Raw genomic sequence first — 17,500 nt, 5'->3', positions numbered from 1 at the left:
TTAATGGCATCAGGTGAGGCGCAATGATCGGATCAGGTACAGTAGGGTCAGGTTCACGAACAGACTCAGAAACAGCCAAATCATCAGAAGGATTACACGCGAAAGTGTCTGAACATCACCTAACGTGCATGTCTGAGCACGGGTCAGCACTCAAGTCAGGCTCCGAGTCAACAGGGTTTTCCACCACTTCGGGTACAGGGAACGCGATACCACAAGCTATGCCGTTCCCAAGTATAAAGGAAACGCCATTCACTGGCAATTCAGGACGAACAGCAACTTTCTCTTCTGAAAATAGCAACACACTGATCAAAACAAAGGATACGATGGGGCTGGAGCACGACTGGATACTGTAACGCTTGGAGTTAGTGCTATTTAAGTTACACTCCACCCCAGATGAGCAGAGCTTTGGGACCGGTATAGAGAAGCCTGTGAAGCATGCGGTGTAGACGTGAGCCACACTCACTCAGTTTTGTAGTAATCTTGCTGGTTTATTCGCCACGCCACCTAGGCTCGCTCTTGGAGTATTGTAAACAGCTCATACATGAGTTGTGGAGACGTCCAAAGCTCATAACGCGTTACTAAAGAAGTAAATAATGACAAAAGAAGAGCTGGGTCCAGTAATGCCCGTCACGTATAGTACCAACCAAAAACTCCTCTGCGTGGGCTACATGCACACGCCTTTTACGTAAACGTAACTTAAGGAGACGGTACGCAAATTACTGACCGTTACAATGCGCGTATTGGAGGAGCCGCCAACTGTTATGAACCTCCGTCTAGGCTTGGAGGCCGTACCAGCGAAAAGCAACGATAAACGCCTAACGGAATGGAGAATGCCCCTGGTAAAGAATGACAAAAAGAAACGGAAGCACAAATGGTAGTCTCTTCTTTGGTGTACTAGTGTGTAGTACAGAGGTTAATATTTAGAAACAAGTAAACAAACTGCTGTAATTGCTTCGGAAGTGACCCAGGCCAAAACAACAAACGAGACCCATACGAATGAAAAAAATAAACACACACTATATAATCCTAACAAAAAAGAAACATACAAACGACTACCCTCACTACCTACACATAAACAGAAGCAAAAACCCCCACCCAACAAATGTGGCAGCCAATTCCTACTACCAGTAACCAACACCAAAGTACCATACACAAAACAAAATGATATTGTATAGAATAAAAGAAATATAAATTAAACTTCTCTGACGGTGTATCTGATCTCCAATTTGAAATGGCAGATGACGTCCCTGACACAGTGGCTGTATCTGGGTGGAGTAGAATCTTTCCATTTAATGGCTAAGCACCAGCTGATATGAAAGTGTATAACACATAACTGCAGCGAAAGCTGAGTATCTAACCTGTGATTATCGATAGTTAGAAAACTTTATTTTTTTTTTTTATTATTATTTATTTATTTTATTTTATTTTTTTTTTACAAATTCAAGTAATACGGCTTAAAAATTGTGTTTTTCAGATTCTGTCATAAATGTCATCCGTGTGATGGTGGACAGCAACTCAAGAAACTCAAGTTCAATTAAAGATGATACAAAATGACAAAAGGCTGTGTTGTCTTTGGCTGCAAAAATTCAATGTATAGTGGGAATCCCGTGCACTAATAGTCCAAAGATCCATAAATATTTTAAAAATGGACAAAGTTTGTCCAAGTTAAAAGGGCACATTGGAAAGGATCATTCGCTTATTTCGTTAGCAGTAGTTCTTTACCACAACTGTGGGATGTGGAAAGCCACGCTCACACGATAACTTGAGCTGCTGCTTTTCTAACAATATGGGAATTTAAAGAAACTTGTTAAAGAGAGGTGTTCATGAGACTCTGTGTGAATGGAAGTAAACAGGGTAAGTGCAATTATTATTATTATTATTATTTACATTTATATAGCACCTTTCTCATACTCAATTACTTTGCCTATTTTAGATTACATTAGCTAACTAACAGACTTTCGAAGCTTGGTGCCATACTAGGCTAAAACTACTGCATGTAGTTGTATTAGGGAGATTTATAGAGTATCTTATGAATTTGAATTCAACACAGATCGCTTTTACAGCAATAACAATAACTGAATGTTTGCGCTTAGATAGCTAGCTATTGTCATTAATAGCTAATTTTCTAATGAATTTCTAATGTTCATTATTTATCTAGTTAGCTGCATTTCCCATAATTAACCAGCATCTTTCCAAACACCCAAACACTTGTGTGGTTAACACTTCGTCAGTTTATTTCAGGGTTATGATTTTGTTTTTGTTTTTTTGTCAATGTATGGAGTTAGCACTAGACATTCACTGAAGTCAGCCATGCAAAAGAGAAGGAAATGATAATGCATGCATTTCAAGGCTGTTACATCTCAGTCTAGGCAGGAGTGTCCGAGCGACTGGTGCGTGATATGACAAACAAAACGGACAAAGTGAATACGGTGCACAGCAAATGTATTACAAAGTGTTGGAATAACATACAACTATACAGGGAACTAGTGTTACAACATCAGGAGGGACCAAGGCCAACAAAACAAACAAACAGAGCAGGCTAAAACTGTATATACAAGGCAGCCAACTATTAGAGGCATAACATTAACTCTAAAATCAGGGACAGAATACAAGGTCATATACAGATTTCTCAGTTAGTTGAAAGCAAACAAGCCCAACCCCACACAAGTCTCTTACCAGACATAACCCCCCACCCCCCATCTCTATCTGGTGAGCCGGGAAGTTGGCGATTGTTAATAGACAAGATTACATTTAGTAATAGTTTTTACTTTTAGAATTAGTTTTCAGAATAATGGCCAATATAAAGGTTTTTACCAGTTGGAATTCCCAGTTCTGTCTACTGGGTCAGGTTGTTCATTGCTCTCTGGAGTATCTTCTTCCATCTCTAGCTAAAATATAAATGGTTGAATTTCACTATTGATGATATTCAGTCCACCACATTGTCACTGCAGATTCATAATCTTCATCGAATTAAAAAAATGTCTTCGGAATCTGAAGAACCAGCACTGGAAAATTCGCAGTCCAAGTCAGTCATAATGGTGTTTGTGCGCGGCTTTTTTCACTGATGTCCACCAATGACTTCACTCGGAAACGTTCTGGAATTTCCAGTGCAACATAGGGTTTTTCCGTCAAAATTTACTTGAATTTGTCATTTTTAAAGTGAACATATTTTCATTTTAATTCACATATGCATTTTTGCAGTAGCTAAGATAATGTGAAATCTTCAGGGAGGTCCATTTGGTACTTAGACTTTAAACAAGATCATACCCCTGGCAAAGAGAGAGCAGAAGGTGAGCATAACAGTTCCCCCTTACAAAGATGGGTGCCTGTTGGAGCCACACCAAACAATGCAATGAGAGATGATGGCTCTACTGCCTTATTAAATATCCTAGAAAAGGTCTCGAATATGGTTTGCCAGAATGTACTGAAATGATAATTGGGTACATTTACATTTTACAAACATCAGCTACAGCAATAGTTACCTGTGAGGGGAAAAAAAAATTATTTTGTCAGTGAGTTTTGTGATCTTCACACATGGTTTTATAACTTCAATTAAATGTCATATTTTGATAGAGGGAGGAATATTAGATTGTCAGTATTAGAGTCCCAAACTGTATTACAATCCAGAACAGTTCATTAGTTGTGAACAGAAATCATGAAAAATAAAAGCTGATTCATCTTTGTTAGGGCCGTAAATACTGGTAAAAAAAGAAAAGTTTGGATTGTGATTGTGATTGTCGGGTTATGGATTACAATAGAACAATTCATGTTGTAATACTGATTTGGCAATATTGTAAGTGCTTATGGTCATGCCAGTAAAGCTAACTGAACTGAACTAAGGGGTCATCTTTACTAACTGCAAACTTGTAACCCCCCACCCCACCTTTAAATAATAGTTGTATAATAATAATAGTTGTCCTTTAAATATTCTGCAAATAGATGGGTCTTCAGTCTGCGTTTGAAGACTGCAAGGGATTCTGCTGTCCAGACAGCAAGCGGGAGTTCATTCCACCATCTTGGAGCCAGGACAGAAAATAGTCTCAATGCTTGTCGTCCATGAGACCTGAAGCAAGGTATTTCAAGCCTAGCCGTACTTGAGGTTCGAAGTACTCGAGGTACGGATCGGGCTTTGACCATTGACCTTGTGTATGAGGGGGCTGGTCCATTTTTGGCTTTGTAGGCAAACATCAAGGTTTTGAATCTGATACGTGCAGCTACAGGGAGCCAATGAAGGGAGCGCAGCAGTGGAGTAACATGTGTGAACTTTGGAAGATCGAAGACCAGATATTGGCTTTAAGCTTACTTAGGTGAGTGAATATTTTTGTTCTTATCAAGGTGAATGTAACATGTAGTCAATAAAATTGTTTAAAACCAAGTGCAATTGACAGTTTGGAAACCTTGTTATACCATTGTCAAAGACACATTTGATGCTTTTTGTTGTTCTGTTGTTTAGTATCAGTCAAGTTGGTTTGAACAAAGCCAATGGAGGAAATCTTATGACTGAGTAAAGACAGATTTCAGTGAGAACATTTGGCATCAGTCCCTACTTTGCTACAGTAAAGATAAACTGAAATGTATATGAGATCAGCCAGAGTTAGAGCTCAAAACTCAGACTCCAAAATAAAAAAAAGAATCATTTCTGAAGTTAATAGGAAATACAGGTTCCATAGATAGAAATCCAAATGCACAAAGATGGATCAGAGTTAAGATATTATACTGTTGTGGAATGGGAATTGTCAGTTTTCCTGCCACCTATTGCACTGTAGCAGTAGGACGCTGTATGGCCCTCTGGTGGCCGAAGGCATTTCAGCAGACGCTTTAAGAAAGCACTGCTCTACTATGGCACCAGTCAGATGGAACTCAGTATACTGAAGAGGTGATATGCAGTAGGATCGCCTAGTCACTAGGCCTAGAAGGTGCAATAAATCATGATCACTGATCATGACAGTGTGGAAGAACAGAGCACCTCAGACCTAACATAGTAGAGTATAAGTATGAACAGTGACTGGCACAAGAGGGGATTATTAGGACTCACGCTGTATAAAAATGGGCATCATTGTGACTTATTTAGGACAAGCAGAATTTGCAGATTGGATTGTTGACAAGTTTAGGGTGACTTCCCTTCATTTAAAGGAATGACGGTACCAAGAGGCTTATTGTTACAATGCTAAGGCATTTATTCCTACATCTTATTTTGACAGACCTTGTGACAGATTGCAAGGTGGATCACAGAAAGACACAGATGGACAACTTCAGCTGTTTTTTTCTTCATTTGCACTGCGCTGAATATATATTTTATTTATTTTAGATTTTGATTTATGTAGAAATATAAATATGCACAAAATCAAGAATTTTTTTTTATTTGAGAGAATGTTAACTTTATGTTTGCAGATTGCAGAATGTGCAGATACTCAGCTCTGACATGGAATATTAAAATCCCAGACATCAGTGAATGCAGAATATTTTGGTGTGAAGCATACTGAAGCTTAGCAATGGACATGCAAGGCCATCAAGTGTAACATTCATTCAGGTAGATACTTGCCATCTCATCCATGACTTACACCATCAGTATATCAACACAAAACCTGCATCATTACAAATACATTCCCCCCCATTTGTTGTTGTTGTTGTTTTTTTTGCTCTGAGGTGCCCAGAAATAGCCCACATTAATAAATAAACTGAACAGCTGTTATGAAATATTCACAAGACTCTTTAGGTATGATTGGTGATCACTGTAAACTATTATTTCTAGGTTCTAATCTCACTCCTCCATTTTGGACTGGCATCCTACCAGTACTAATATGTAAAATAGGTCTGTTCTTAATACACACTAGATAGACTTTATGAAGATTCAGACCATGAAAGGCCTAATAATTAGAAGATGAGTTTAGAAATCAGTTGGAGCGAAGACAGCATGGCCCATGGTCCAGCACTGGGACTGAGAAACAACTACATTAATAACTGTAGAGGCATTACTTTGTCTTTAGGGGGCAGTGTGCTGTTGCTACCTCGGGAGCCTGTGAAGTCACCATGGCGGTACTCCAAATATGCCCACCCGATACATCATTTGCATAGACGTTGTCATCCTTGTGCCATTCATAGGTCTTCTGCCGGACCTTGGTCTGGGTTCCATTTGACTCTATGTTCTGTCTAAACAAACAAAGCAGTTCCTTAGATGTGTCTTTAAAAACAAATCCATGACAGAACACATACTATAAAGCTCATTTAAATATACACAGATGAAAAATGTTAAAACATAATGCATCTGGATGAAGCACTTACTTGTATTTTTAATTTGAAAAACAATCCTAGATTAAATGAAAATGTTAATCATTCTGTAGTTGAGTGGTGGCTCATTATCATTTAAAGGAACAGGCACTCAAACAAATAGTTATGAACAGGGTTGTTTGGACAGACAGAGAAGCATGTTGTGCTGGATGATCCTGGTAGTATTTGGTCCAAAAAATATCAGACATTTCACTAAGACCCCAGGGAACTGTTTTCCTTATTGTAAAGGGCCCCCCTTCAACTGTCTGTACAGCATATGTGAAGAAATGTCATGATTTGGCAATATTGTAAAGGGGAAACACTGACGTAGCACACTCACACCTTCAAAATGGCTAATAGGAAAGCTGAGCATTTGATGACCATCGATGACCATTGATGATAATTGATGTCAAAATTACAGAAAACTATGAACACTAAAAAAAAAGCTTAGTTTTCCTTGTATGGGGTGATTCCCCTAGGTGGACAACACCCACCCCAGACCACCCATACACAGGACGCTAAACCTCTGGACATTTGCATTCAAATAAGCAGTGTGTTTCTGAACTCAACAGATATCCAAATTATTCAAGGAATAAAATATAGCCATAAAGTCTGTGTTCACGCTTTGTTTATTTCATGATAATAAAACATTTTTTTGCCTGACTGAAGTGCATGTTTTTTCCTTCCCCATTGTTCAAACGCATGTGCATCAGAATGTTTAATTTTCATTCTACAATCATTAAAATGATTGGTGAGGAACTTTTGGACTCACCTACACTGGCTTGTGTTCTCAGAACTTCTTGTATTTTTAGCTCCTCTCGAGTGTTCATGTCTGAAGTGAAAGCAGATTGAAGAGTCCTGTAAATATGTGAGAGAAAACTAATGCATAAGAGAACTTTTAAGCTTAATGAAAAAGGTCTGTTCCTCCCTTTTTAAATCTACTACTCTATTGAAGGTGCTGCTGGGTTTTAAGTTTAGCTCAGTACTAAGATACCAGATAAACGTAATTGTATGTAAGGTCAGTTCGAACCCAGCAAGGTGATGACATCGACAGCCTACTGGGAGAGCAATCATGCTCTAATGGTGGGCCCGTGTGCAGAACAGTTAGAACAGGTAAAGAAGAAAAGTAAAGTAAACAACCAAAGGGGGGAGTCGAACCCCAGCCATTGTGTTGCGAGGTGAACGCACACCTGCTAGACTGCGGCGGCCAAAAAACCACCTGCACGTATAATCGCTCTTCAAAGGAATGGAAGATGACAAATCTAGAAGGAAAGAAAAACTAAACACCATGCCGAGCGTGGGAAAAGGGAGAACCAAGGATGCCACGGGAAAGAGGGCAGCCCCGATACCAGAAAACAGGGAGAAACGGTAATGGCTAAGGGGAGCCTTAGGAGAGAGACAGATTTGAGGGGGAAAACTGGAGAGGGGAGGGAACATGTAAAAGCAGGTACACCCTCACAGCACAGAAGTGAGGTACAGCACAAGGGCTCACAGACCTCAATACCCAAAGTTACCAGCTAGGCACTTTGCTCAGAACTTTGGTGACTGAGTCACTGGGCTTATATAGGCCTAGCACAGCTGTTGGGCATTAAGCCTGATTAGTGGTGTACCTGACTCGTGGCCAGAGGGGGCCTCAGCATGGCACCGCCCCTTACATTGTGACTGAATAAACAAATCATGCAAAACTACCTCTTTTTCATTCTTCTGTGGACACCTAGCACAACAATTCCAAGGACAATTAAAACTATGGCCGCCAGAATGAAATAGGTAAATCCAACAGTGGCTGGAAAGAATGGAGGAAATGACTTAAGAACAAGCAGCAATGTCCTTCTGCGGTTTCCCCTACATACAAGTGAGAAGTATCCAGTACCTTGTGCCAGCTGTGGAAAGCCAGACATCTGGTAAGTGTCATTGCCCAAGTAGTTTGCTGCCTCACAAGTTACAAAGTGGCCCGGTGGCCCTGCCATCACTGACAATGTCGTCCTTCCCGCATAGTTATTTGTCATGTTGAAGTGAGGAAGGAGAGCACTTCTTCCATCAACAGTCCAGGAGATGCTGGCGTTTGGCTCCGCCTCCACCCAGCACATGCAGTGCAGAGATCCTTCCCTCTCCCAGCAGGCTGAGTCTGGCAGGATGGTGGGAGGGACTGAGACACGGAGACAAAGTCATCAGCAACACAATCACAAAATCTTACTGCTGTGGCACCCAACCCAATATCCCACGTTTAAAGGGGCAAGAGGCAGTGAAGGTTTGCATGACACACTGGTGTTATTACAGCCACAGTCTGGCTCTAGAAGGACAAAGAATCATGGGGCCACAGCAAAATACTTGCAAGAGACTTTCATGTTTCCCTTGTCATCTCAAAGCAAAAAGTCCCTCACATATAGATTCTGTTTCTGGGGCATTAATTTTCAGATCTGTTTAGACGTGCATTGAGTGCATACAGCCAGTGATTAAGGTACTTGACTTATAATTGGAAGGTTGCTGGTTCAAGCCCCATGACTGCCAAGTTGCCACTGTTGGGTCCCTGAGCAAAACCCTTAACCCTCAATTGCTCAGGTTGTACTCAGTCAGCTAAATGCCATAAATGTAAATGTCTATAGCAGCACGATTAAGTAACAAACTCTGTTACTATAAGACTGTATGAATATATTGTAACACCCAGTCCACTAACAAAGAGTTAAAGGGGCAGGAAGTACTGAAGCTTCTGGTATGACACAATAGTGACAGTACAGTTACAGAGAGTCTCTGGAGAGATGTTAACAAAGACCACGGTCAACAAACAGTTCACTTGACCAAGAGTGACTCTTTTATGAATGCTTGATGGATTATGGACATGCACATCTTATCTCTCGAAGATATAAATCAACCCTCCCATGATTAAAACATGTGCAGTAATTCTAACACAGTATATGAGAGTAGATTGAGCAGGTCCATGTGTCCAATCATCTCTTACCATGAGTCATTCCAAAGTACGTAAAATAGTGTAATAATTCCCTGAGGCTGAGGTGTCAGACTACAATTCAGAACAGACACACATCAATTTAGGGATTTCTTCCCCATAACATACCTGATGTACAAAATAAAGGAATTGATATTGAGATTTTATTGAATCTATTGTGTTAAATAATCTAAAGAATATATCAGTGTAATAATGTGGCCTGTAAGAACTGTTGTTTGACAGCGTTTGCTCAACAGGTGTCAACTGTGATAGCAGCAAAGCACGTTGAAAAAGTAAATGCACCAGCTACTCACAATGGACATTCAGAGACAGTTGGTCTGATTCACCCAGTCCGATGGAGTTATGGGCAATGCAGGAGATTTTCATATCTCGTCTGACCTCTTGAAGCAATAAACTTCTTGTCTTGTGCTTAATGGTGCTATTCATTTGGATGATGCGCCACTCATAGCTGGCCACTGGAGGGTTGCTGTCACTACTACATGTTAATGAGATGTTACTACCCTCAACCACAGGCGTTGTTCCACTGGTATGTATGTTCACATTTGTTGGGGCATCTGCAGAAATGAATTTAATATAAACTATATATATTCATAAAGCCTTATTTCATATAGTCCACAAACTAGATTATGCAAGGATACAATACAGAGTTTATCTCAATTAGAGTTTAGCAGTTCATTTGATGGTTTGAAATGCTCTGGCATTCTTTGTTGCATTTTTAATGTGGTTTTATTTTTAACGATGAATTAAATTTATTCTCATCAATCCCCCTACCACCCAACCTGATATTTAATTTACATTTTTCAAAACGTTTAGATAATGTAAAATGAGGAAAACATTAGCGTAGTCTTTACTCACATAAGATGTTAAGTGCATCACCAGTCGCAGTGTTTCCATCTGACATTCTCCTGCATGTGAGCCTTTTACCATGGTCTCGACGGCTGGCATTGAACTGAGCGTGTGCCACAGAAACCCACAAGCCACCCGAGTCCTGTGTAGTGGTCACCTCATTAGAAACAGAAGACAGGCCCAGCCATTCCAGCAGAGGTGGAGACACTGGACAGGAGTGCCGGACTGTGCATTTGGCTTGGAAAAGCGTTCCCTCCACTTGTGGGCTTTCTACAGAAATGCGAGTCTCTGAAGGTGCCACTGTATGAAAAATACAAATGTTAAAATCAGTGGTCAATATGATTACCTGGGCCAAAGTCATAATTATTTTCATAATTATTTATTAAATTTACTTAATAAACTTGTCTGCGTGTAGGTTTTGAACATTGTTTCTCCTTGTGTACTCACAGACTTTTATCTCTGTGTAATCTCCATATATGTTGTGAGGATTGATCCATACATACACACTTATTCCTCCATCCTCTTGGCGAACATTGTCAATCTTTAGGCTACAGTTTCCCTGCATAGTATTTCCCAGGAGTGATGGCCTTTCTCTAAACTGATTTATTATATCTTTGGTGTCTTTAGAATATACTGGAGGGTATCCATAGCGCTGATACTTGTACCAAGTCGCATATGTGTGAGATGTGGTACTGCACGGCACAACCACACAGGTTCCTTTGATGGCTGTAACGGATTTTGGCACCCGCACCTTTGAGCATCGACATGAGCAGCTCAGGAGTGAAGCTGGGAGACAGGATAGAGTGCAGAGTTTATTCAGCTTGTTGACGTGCACTTTGGATAGTAGATTGGTGACAAGAAATAATTCACTTGCAAGGGACTGTGACGATGGCAACATTCTCCTTAACAACTTGACTCAAATTGAAAGGGGGGGTCTCAGCTTCTGAACTGGGAAACATACCCTTTCAACGACCATTTCTTCTGTTAAATATAATGTCAAAGAAATTTTCTCATTACTCAACGTAGCTCTGATAAAGTTATACTTATCAATGTGCTTGCACCTCTGTCTGCTTACAAGCTCTTGTGTTAATGCAATTGCACCTTGATTAACCTTGTAGATTTTCATTGTCATATGGTGAGTTTCACTATCAAGTCCAGCAAGTAACTGAATGAGGTATATACCCACCTGTGCAGTAGCAGTAATGGCCATATACTCCGCTTAACATTTGTGCAACTGTTGGTTGTTTCTTAGTTTTCCATGAAATCAAACCATCTGTTTTACTTAGACTGAAACACTATCTCGCCTGTCTGCTGCCTAATCAGCATTGCTGTAGGCCTGTAACTTCAGCTCGTCCTTGCACTTTCTATAATACATTGTACAATGTTCAAGAAGTACAGTCTGTTGTACTTTTTGATGTTGAACTTGTTACCATCCTTGAGTTGCATCTTATCTCCACCCTGCTGGACGCTTACTCTGTCTCTGTTGGTCATTGCTGCTTTTACAGAAAGTCTTGCGGATATGAGGGGATATGCAGTCTGTGAGTTTCACTGCGCACTGTCCTCCTTTACTGACTACTGATGAATATATCAATAACCTACAGTGAACATTCTGAGTAAGTTTTCTACTCTGTGGGGCATAACATGGGACATTCATCATCGCATTCACAGACAGGTAAAAGCATGGTCTGTTGATCTTTACCTGTTAGAAAGAGTTTAATCACTCTGTCCATTACTGCACACTGTAACCTAGATAAGAGATGGAAAAACATGGTGGAAGTTGTACATTCTGCTTGTACTGGCAGGTGGTGATTCTTTTTCTAAGCCATTCCCAACCCAATTCAGTTTGCATCTCAGTGACGGAGTGCTTGCTTTCATTCTGTAACTATATTCTATAAGACACTGTAATGCAGGTGAAAACCAAACTTCTTCCCAGTTGATACAGAAACAATCACTAAAACACTACTAAGCAATCTTAGTTGTATAATCTGTATCTATTGATACACTCCCCCCAGTTTATATTTCTAATTCAATATGAACACAGGTCCACTGTACTAAATTTCTTGGTATACTCATTCATGAGAAACTATGTTAGTACTTATCTTACTGTAATATTATCCAGGTCAGTACTTTCAAAAGTAATAAAATCTCTTTACATATTCTATAGAAATGGTTTGTTAGAATGATGTCTTTAGTTAATTATGTACACTTTCATCCACATTTTCAGAATTTCTGATATATAAATATTTATGAAATTAACCAAATATTCCTGTTTATTTTCTCATACTCTTCTTTTGGACTCCTTTACATTTAAGACTGAATATAACTTTGATCAGGGGCCAAACAGTTGCAGCTTGGTGGTGGGGTGTGAACTTCTAATTACAAGACCAAAAACAAACAGCTTAAACCACTGAGCTGCCACCATGCTTTACAAACAGGTTTCAGTACAACAAGGTCTACACATTTTTCATTAGAATTTCAGACCCTCAGCCTAGATCAGTTTTCCAACACATATACAGTATAATTCTGGAACAGTCTCACCAGGTTCAAAAAACAGATCAAAAATAATTTCTCAATCTAAAACAATTATTTGTATATCAATTCGGTGTGTTTATCTGCTTTCTTTTATTATTCCTTATTGTTTAATTAAATGTTCTATTTTTTAATTAATTGGAGAAACTTCCAACAGAAAAGTGCATCAAGCTTGCAAGCGTTAAAGCAGTCACTGCTGCAAAAGGTGCTTTAAACAAACACTATGGAACAAAAAATTGTGTTGAATTAATTTTAAGACGAGTGTGAAACATAACAATATTGGCACCTATGGCGTGTTCCGTTGACCAATGCAAAACAGCTGTAAAAGCGCACTTGTATAAAGTCTGAGTGCATCTTGCCTTGATTTTCTTATTTGCCTAGTGTGGTTTTCATGTTCCTGTTTTGGGGGATTAGCATCAGTCAACAGCATTAGCTTAGACTAGGTTTTAGGCATTCCTCATTACTGTTGGTTTTTAGTTACCTTTTAGTTATGTTAGCTGAGCCATGTGGGCTTCTGTTTTTGTTGTTTTTCTTAGAATGTTTTTCTGTTAATAAGCAGAACCACCCTGCTATAGTGTCCACAGAAAATCTCATCAGATCCTTTATCACATATGCAGGGAAATTGTTTTTTGTAGCTCTAAATGGTGAAACCAGTTTATGTCTGGTTTGTTTATATATATATATATATATTTGCACAAATGCACTACTTCTGCATTTTAATGTATGAAATATCATTCTACTTATTAGTATTTTTATATTATTATTATTATTATTATTATTATTATTATTATTATTATTATTATTATTATTGTAGTTGTTGTTGTTGTGTTGATGTTTCTTACCTTCCTTCCTGTAGACACCACACGCGATGGCAAATAAATACCAGTCCTTTGGTCATGTTCTTAAGTTAGCTGAGCCATGTGGGCTTCTGTTTTTGTTGTGTTTCTTAAAATGTTCTTCTGTTGATGAGCAGAACCCCCTGCTATAGTGTGCACAGAAAATATGATTAGATCCTCTATCACATATGCAAGGAAAGTGCTTTTTGAAGCACTTTTGAATTTGATATGTACTTTTATTCAACTTCATTTTTATATACATTGTATATAGTAGATTTATTTTTATTATATAGGCTATACATGTCTTACGTGCACAACTGCAAAACGTTTGTAAAACATTTGAGCTGTGTTTTAACTTATGAAAAGTATTATTATTATTATTATTATTATTATTATTATTATAATTGTGGTGGTTGTTGTTGTGCTGATGTTTCTTACCTTTGTCTGCTGTAGACACCACACTCTCAGTGACAAAGACCTGTCCTTTGGTTACTTTCTTTAAACAAAACACTTAATGATAGATATTTGACTTCCTGAACTCTGTCATAGTTCTGACTTCCTATTTCTTTGAACTAAATGTGGTTAGTGGCTCAGACGACTTTACACTTTATTTTTGAGATTTGATCAATACATGACCATACTGGTGCCATTCTCTGTCATGATCCAATTATATGCACTAAGCATATGGCAAGTAGTTCATAATAAAAATAGGGCAGTGTTGTATAAGAAACAGATCAATTCTTCTCTTGTTATTTTTAGACATGGTTTGTGCTTTGCAAGCACACATATCCATACAACATTCACATTAATTTAGCACTGCCCTTTTCTGTGCATGTTGAAGCCTCCATGGCTAATACGCTCATGAAATCATTTATCCACAACAAAAAAAAAAGTCACCAGATTTCCTTTCAACATATTATTTATAAGCAAATATACTCCAGAAATATTTACTGATACATCTTCTCTTATCATACATCTCATCCATTAAGTGAGGTGGGTTTGGTCTTCTGTGATATCATTTTTGATTTTACATTATATCATGAGAACATTTTGTATGTGTTTAAGCCCTTTAATGTATTATTACATTATTACTGATAAAAACTATAGACTTTAAGACTTGAATATTTTAAATGTTAATTTTGCTGCATTTACTTGCTACTAAAATACCACCATCTTGTTATATAGCATTAAAAAATAAAAATGTTATAACCTTGTTTCTCTTCTAAATTTGACTTTTTCCTTAAAAGCGGGGCATTAACCCCTCATTTAACCCTATACTTGCTTATGACTATACATTTTGAGTAAAAAATACCTTATGTCAAAAATATTTGCACAGAAAATCTGTTTTGGGATAGCATTATCCAGCTGTCCACAGCAGAAATCAATAGAACACTGAAGGCATGTGTTAAAAGCACAGAAGAGATGAGCCAGTAAGTATGTGAAAGGTCTACAAAGACGATGATCGCAGGAAAGAGAAACGTCTGCCTCACGTTAACTCTGCTTTTTAGATATGAGTTTCCTGTCATTCAGGAAGCACTCAGTCAGAAAGGGCTAAGTCACAGAACAGCCAAAGAGAGTTGTATAGCCCCATGTAAAATTAAAACATTTCCAAAAATGAAGTTGAATACCTATTGTGTCCACTGGCTTCCAGAAGAATGAAAAGTATATGAAAAGTATCATTATTATTATTATTATTATTATTATTTTTATTATTGTGGTGGTTGTTGTTGTGCTGATGTTTCTTACCCTTGTCTGCTGTAGACACCACACTCTCGGTGACAAAGATCTGTCCTTTGGTTACTTTCTTTAAACAAAACACTTAATGATAGATATTTGACTTCCTGAACTCTGTCATAGTTCTGACTTCCTATTTCTTTGAACTAAATGTGGTTAGTGGCTCAGACGACTTTACACTTTATTTTTGAGATTTGATCAATACATGACCATACTGGTGCCATTCTCTGTCATGATCCAATTATATGCACTAAGCATATGGCAAGTAGTTCATAATAAAAATAGGGCAGTGTTGTATAAGAAACAGATCAATTCTTCTCTTGTTATTTTTAGACATGGTTTGTGCTTTGCAAGCACACATATCCATACTACATTCACATTAATTTAGCACTGCCCTTTTCTGTGCATGTTGAAGCCTCCATGTGTCACGGTTGGTCAGCCAATTAGCAGGGGAGACACACCCACCCCTGCTAGGGACTACTCATCGCACCTGCCCCGTTCACAATACTCTGAATTCTATTTCTGAACATTTTGGGTTGAAGAGTACTGAAGAAATGGACAGCTGAGGCCATCAGGATATTTGCAGAGTATCATTCCTTCAGGTAGATATTGGACATGTCATCCTAAGAAACAAACAATCAAACAAAAAACATCATGACTCTGTTCTTAATACATACAAAATAAACTTAATAGTAAACTTAAAATTAATAGATGCGTCTGAGCAGGGTCAACTGTAAACTACACAGTGCTTTTACTCTCCAGGGTTGAATGTGAGGAACACTAATTTCTTCAGTACTAGAGTTCATCAGTTCCAGATATGGGGGGCACCCTGCTCTGAATGTTTGTATTTTCTCTGCCCCAGCCTACCTGATTCAGACTATGAAAGGCCCAATAATTAGATGATGAGTTTAGAAATCAATTGGAGCAGAGAGAACATGGCAGATGGCCCAGCACTGGAACTGAGAAACCACTACATTACTAGCTGTACTAACATTGCATTGTCTTTATTGGGCAGTGTGCTGTTGCTACCTTGGGAGCCTGTGAAGTCACCATGGAGTTATTGTAAATATTCCCACCACATGCAGTATTTGTATAGATAATGTCAAAGTTATACAAATGATTGATCATCATCTGTTGGGTGTTGGTCTGGGTTCCACTTGACTCTATGTTCTGCCTAAATAAACAAAACAGTGTTCCTTAGAAAAAAACATCTACAACATATTAAAATTAAGTATTGTAATAACTTAAAATATATGTACTGTACATATACACAGTTGAAAAATGTTAGAACAATACATTTGCATGAAGCAATTACTTCTTACATTATTCATTTGCAAATCAAACCGAGGTTAAATGAAAATTTTAATATTCTCTAGTTAAATTAATTTGAAAAGTAAATAGATTAATTTATTTTTTGTGTACAGTCTAACTGGAATTAAGGTCTAAAGTGGGCAGGTCAGTGGAAGACTGAGGCCTAGTAGTAGACGATGGAGCAGTAGTGAAGCATCTGAATACATTCAGTAGGTTAATCAAGAGACATTTAATTTAACTGTTTAAATAAGATTTGTTTATAATCTGATGAATTCTGTTGTTTTTCACATTATTTACAGTGTCTAAGTTTATATTTGTAGATTTTTTAATGATCAAAATGACAGAAAACTATGAACATTCAGAAACGTTTTCCTTGAAGAGGCAGATTCCTCTGGGTGTTTTTGTATTCAAATATACAACTTGTTTCTGAATTCAACAAATATTCAGATTATTCAAGGAAAAAAATATGGCCATAAAGATTGTGTCCACACTATTTCTAGGTAATAAGACTTTTGTCTGACTGAAGTGCATATTTTCCTTTGCTACAGTTCAACCCAGAATGAGTCATTTCCGTATTAAAATGATTACAAACATGACTGCAGAGGAGCTTTTGGACTTACCTACACTGGGTTGGGTTCTCTGAACTTGTATTTTTAGCTCCTCCTGAGTTTTCATGTCTGAAATTAAATCAGTATGTACAGATTGAAGAGCAAACAGACTATAAATATGTGAGACAGAAATCTGGTCTATTAAAAAAGAAAAAAGGTAACAATAGACCTTAAAAGGTGCTGCTAGGGTTTAACTTTAGCCCAGTACTAAGACACCAGATAAATGTAATTGTGACTGTATAAATGAATCATAAAAAACTACCTCGTTTTCAGTCTTCTGTGGACAACTAGCACAATTCCAACCACAATTAAAACTATGGCCACCAGAATGAAATAGTAAAATCCAACAGTGCCTGGAAAGAATGGAGGAAATGACTTAAGAACAAGCAGTAATGTCCTTCTGCGGT

The 17,500-nt window shown here is 38.1% G+C and overlaps 1 protein-coding gene across 5 annotated transcripts in view; it reads right to left on the bottom strand.

Annotated features, from left to right (window-relative positions):
• The window catches only part of LOC113569304 (B-cell receptor CD22-like), a 574,889-nt gene that overhangs the window by 52,930 nt on the left and 504,459 nt on the right, over positions 1-17,500 (bottom strand). For 4 of the 5 annotated variants that reach the window (XM_035526113.1, XM_035526116.1, XM_035526114.1 and 1 more), the window contains one exon: positions 9,523-9,783. In XM_035526113.1, coding sequence (XP_035382006.1) covers positions 9,523-9,783 — 261 coding nt within the window. Of the gene's footprint in view, positions 1-5,156; positions 5,552-6,008; positions 6,151-7,039; positions 7,100-7,956; positions 8,414-9,522; positions 9,784-17,500 lie in introns of those variants that run through there. The other variant, XM_035526117.1, reaches the window with a different exon arrangement.

The sequence above is a fragment of the Electrophorus electricus genome, chromosome 5 (genome assembly GCF_013358815.1).
Source record: "Electrophorus electricus isolate fEleEle1 chromosome 5, fEleEle1.pri, whole genome shotgun sequence".
Taxonomy (NCBI): Eukaryota; Metazoa; Chordata; class Actinopteri; order Gymnotiformes; family Gymnotidae; genus Electrophorus; species Electrophorus electricus.
This window is presented reverse-complemented; position numbering and strand designations above follow the sequence as displayed.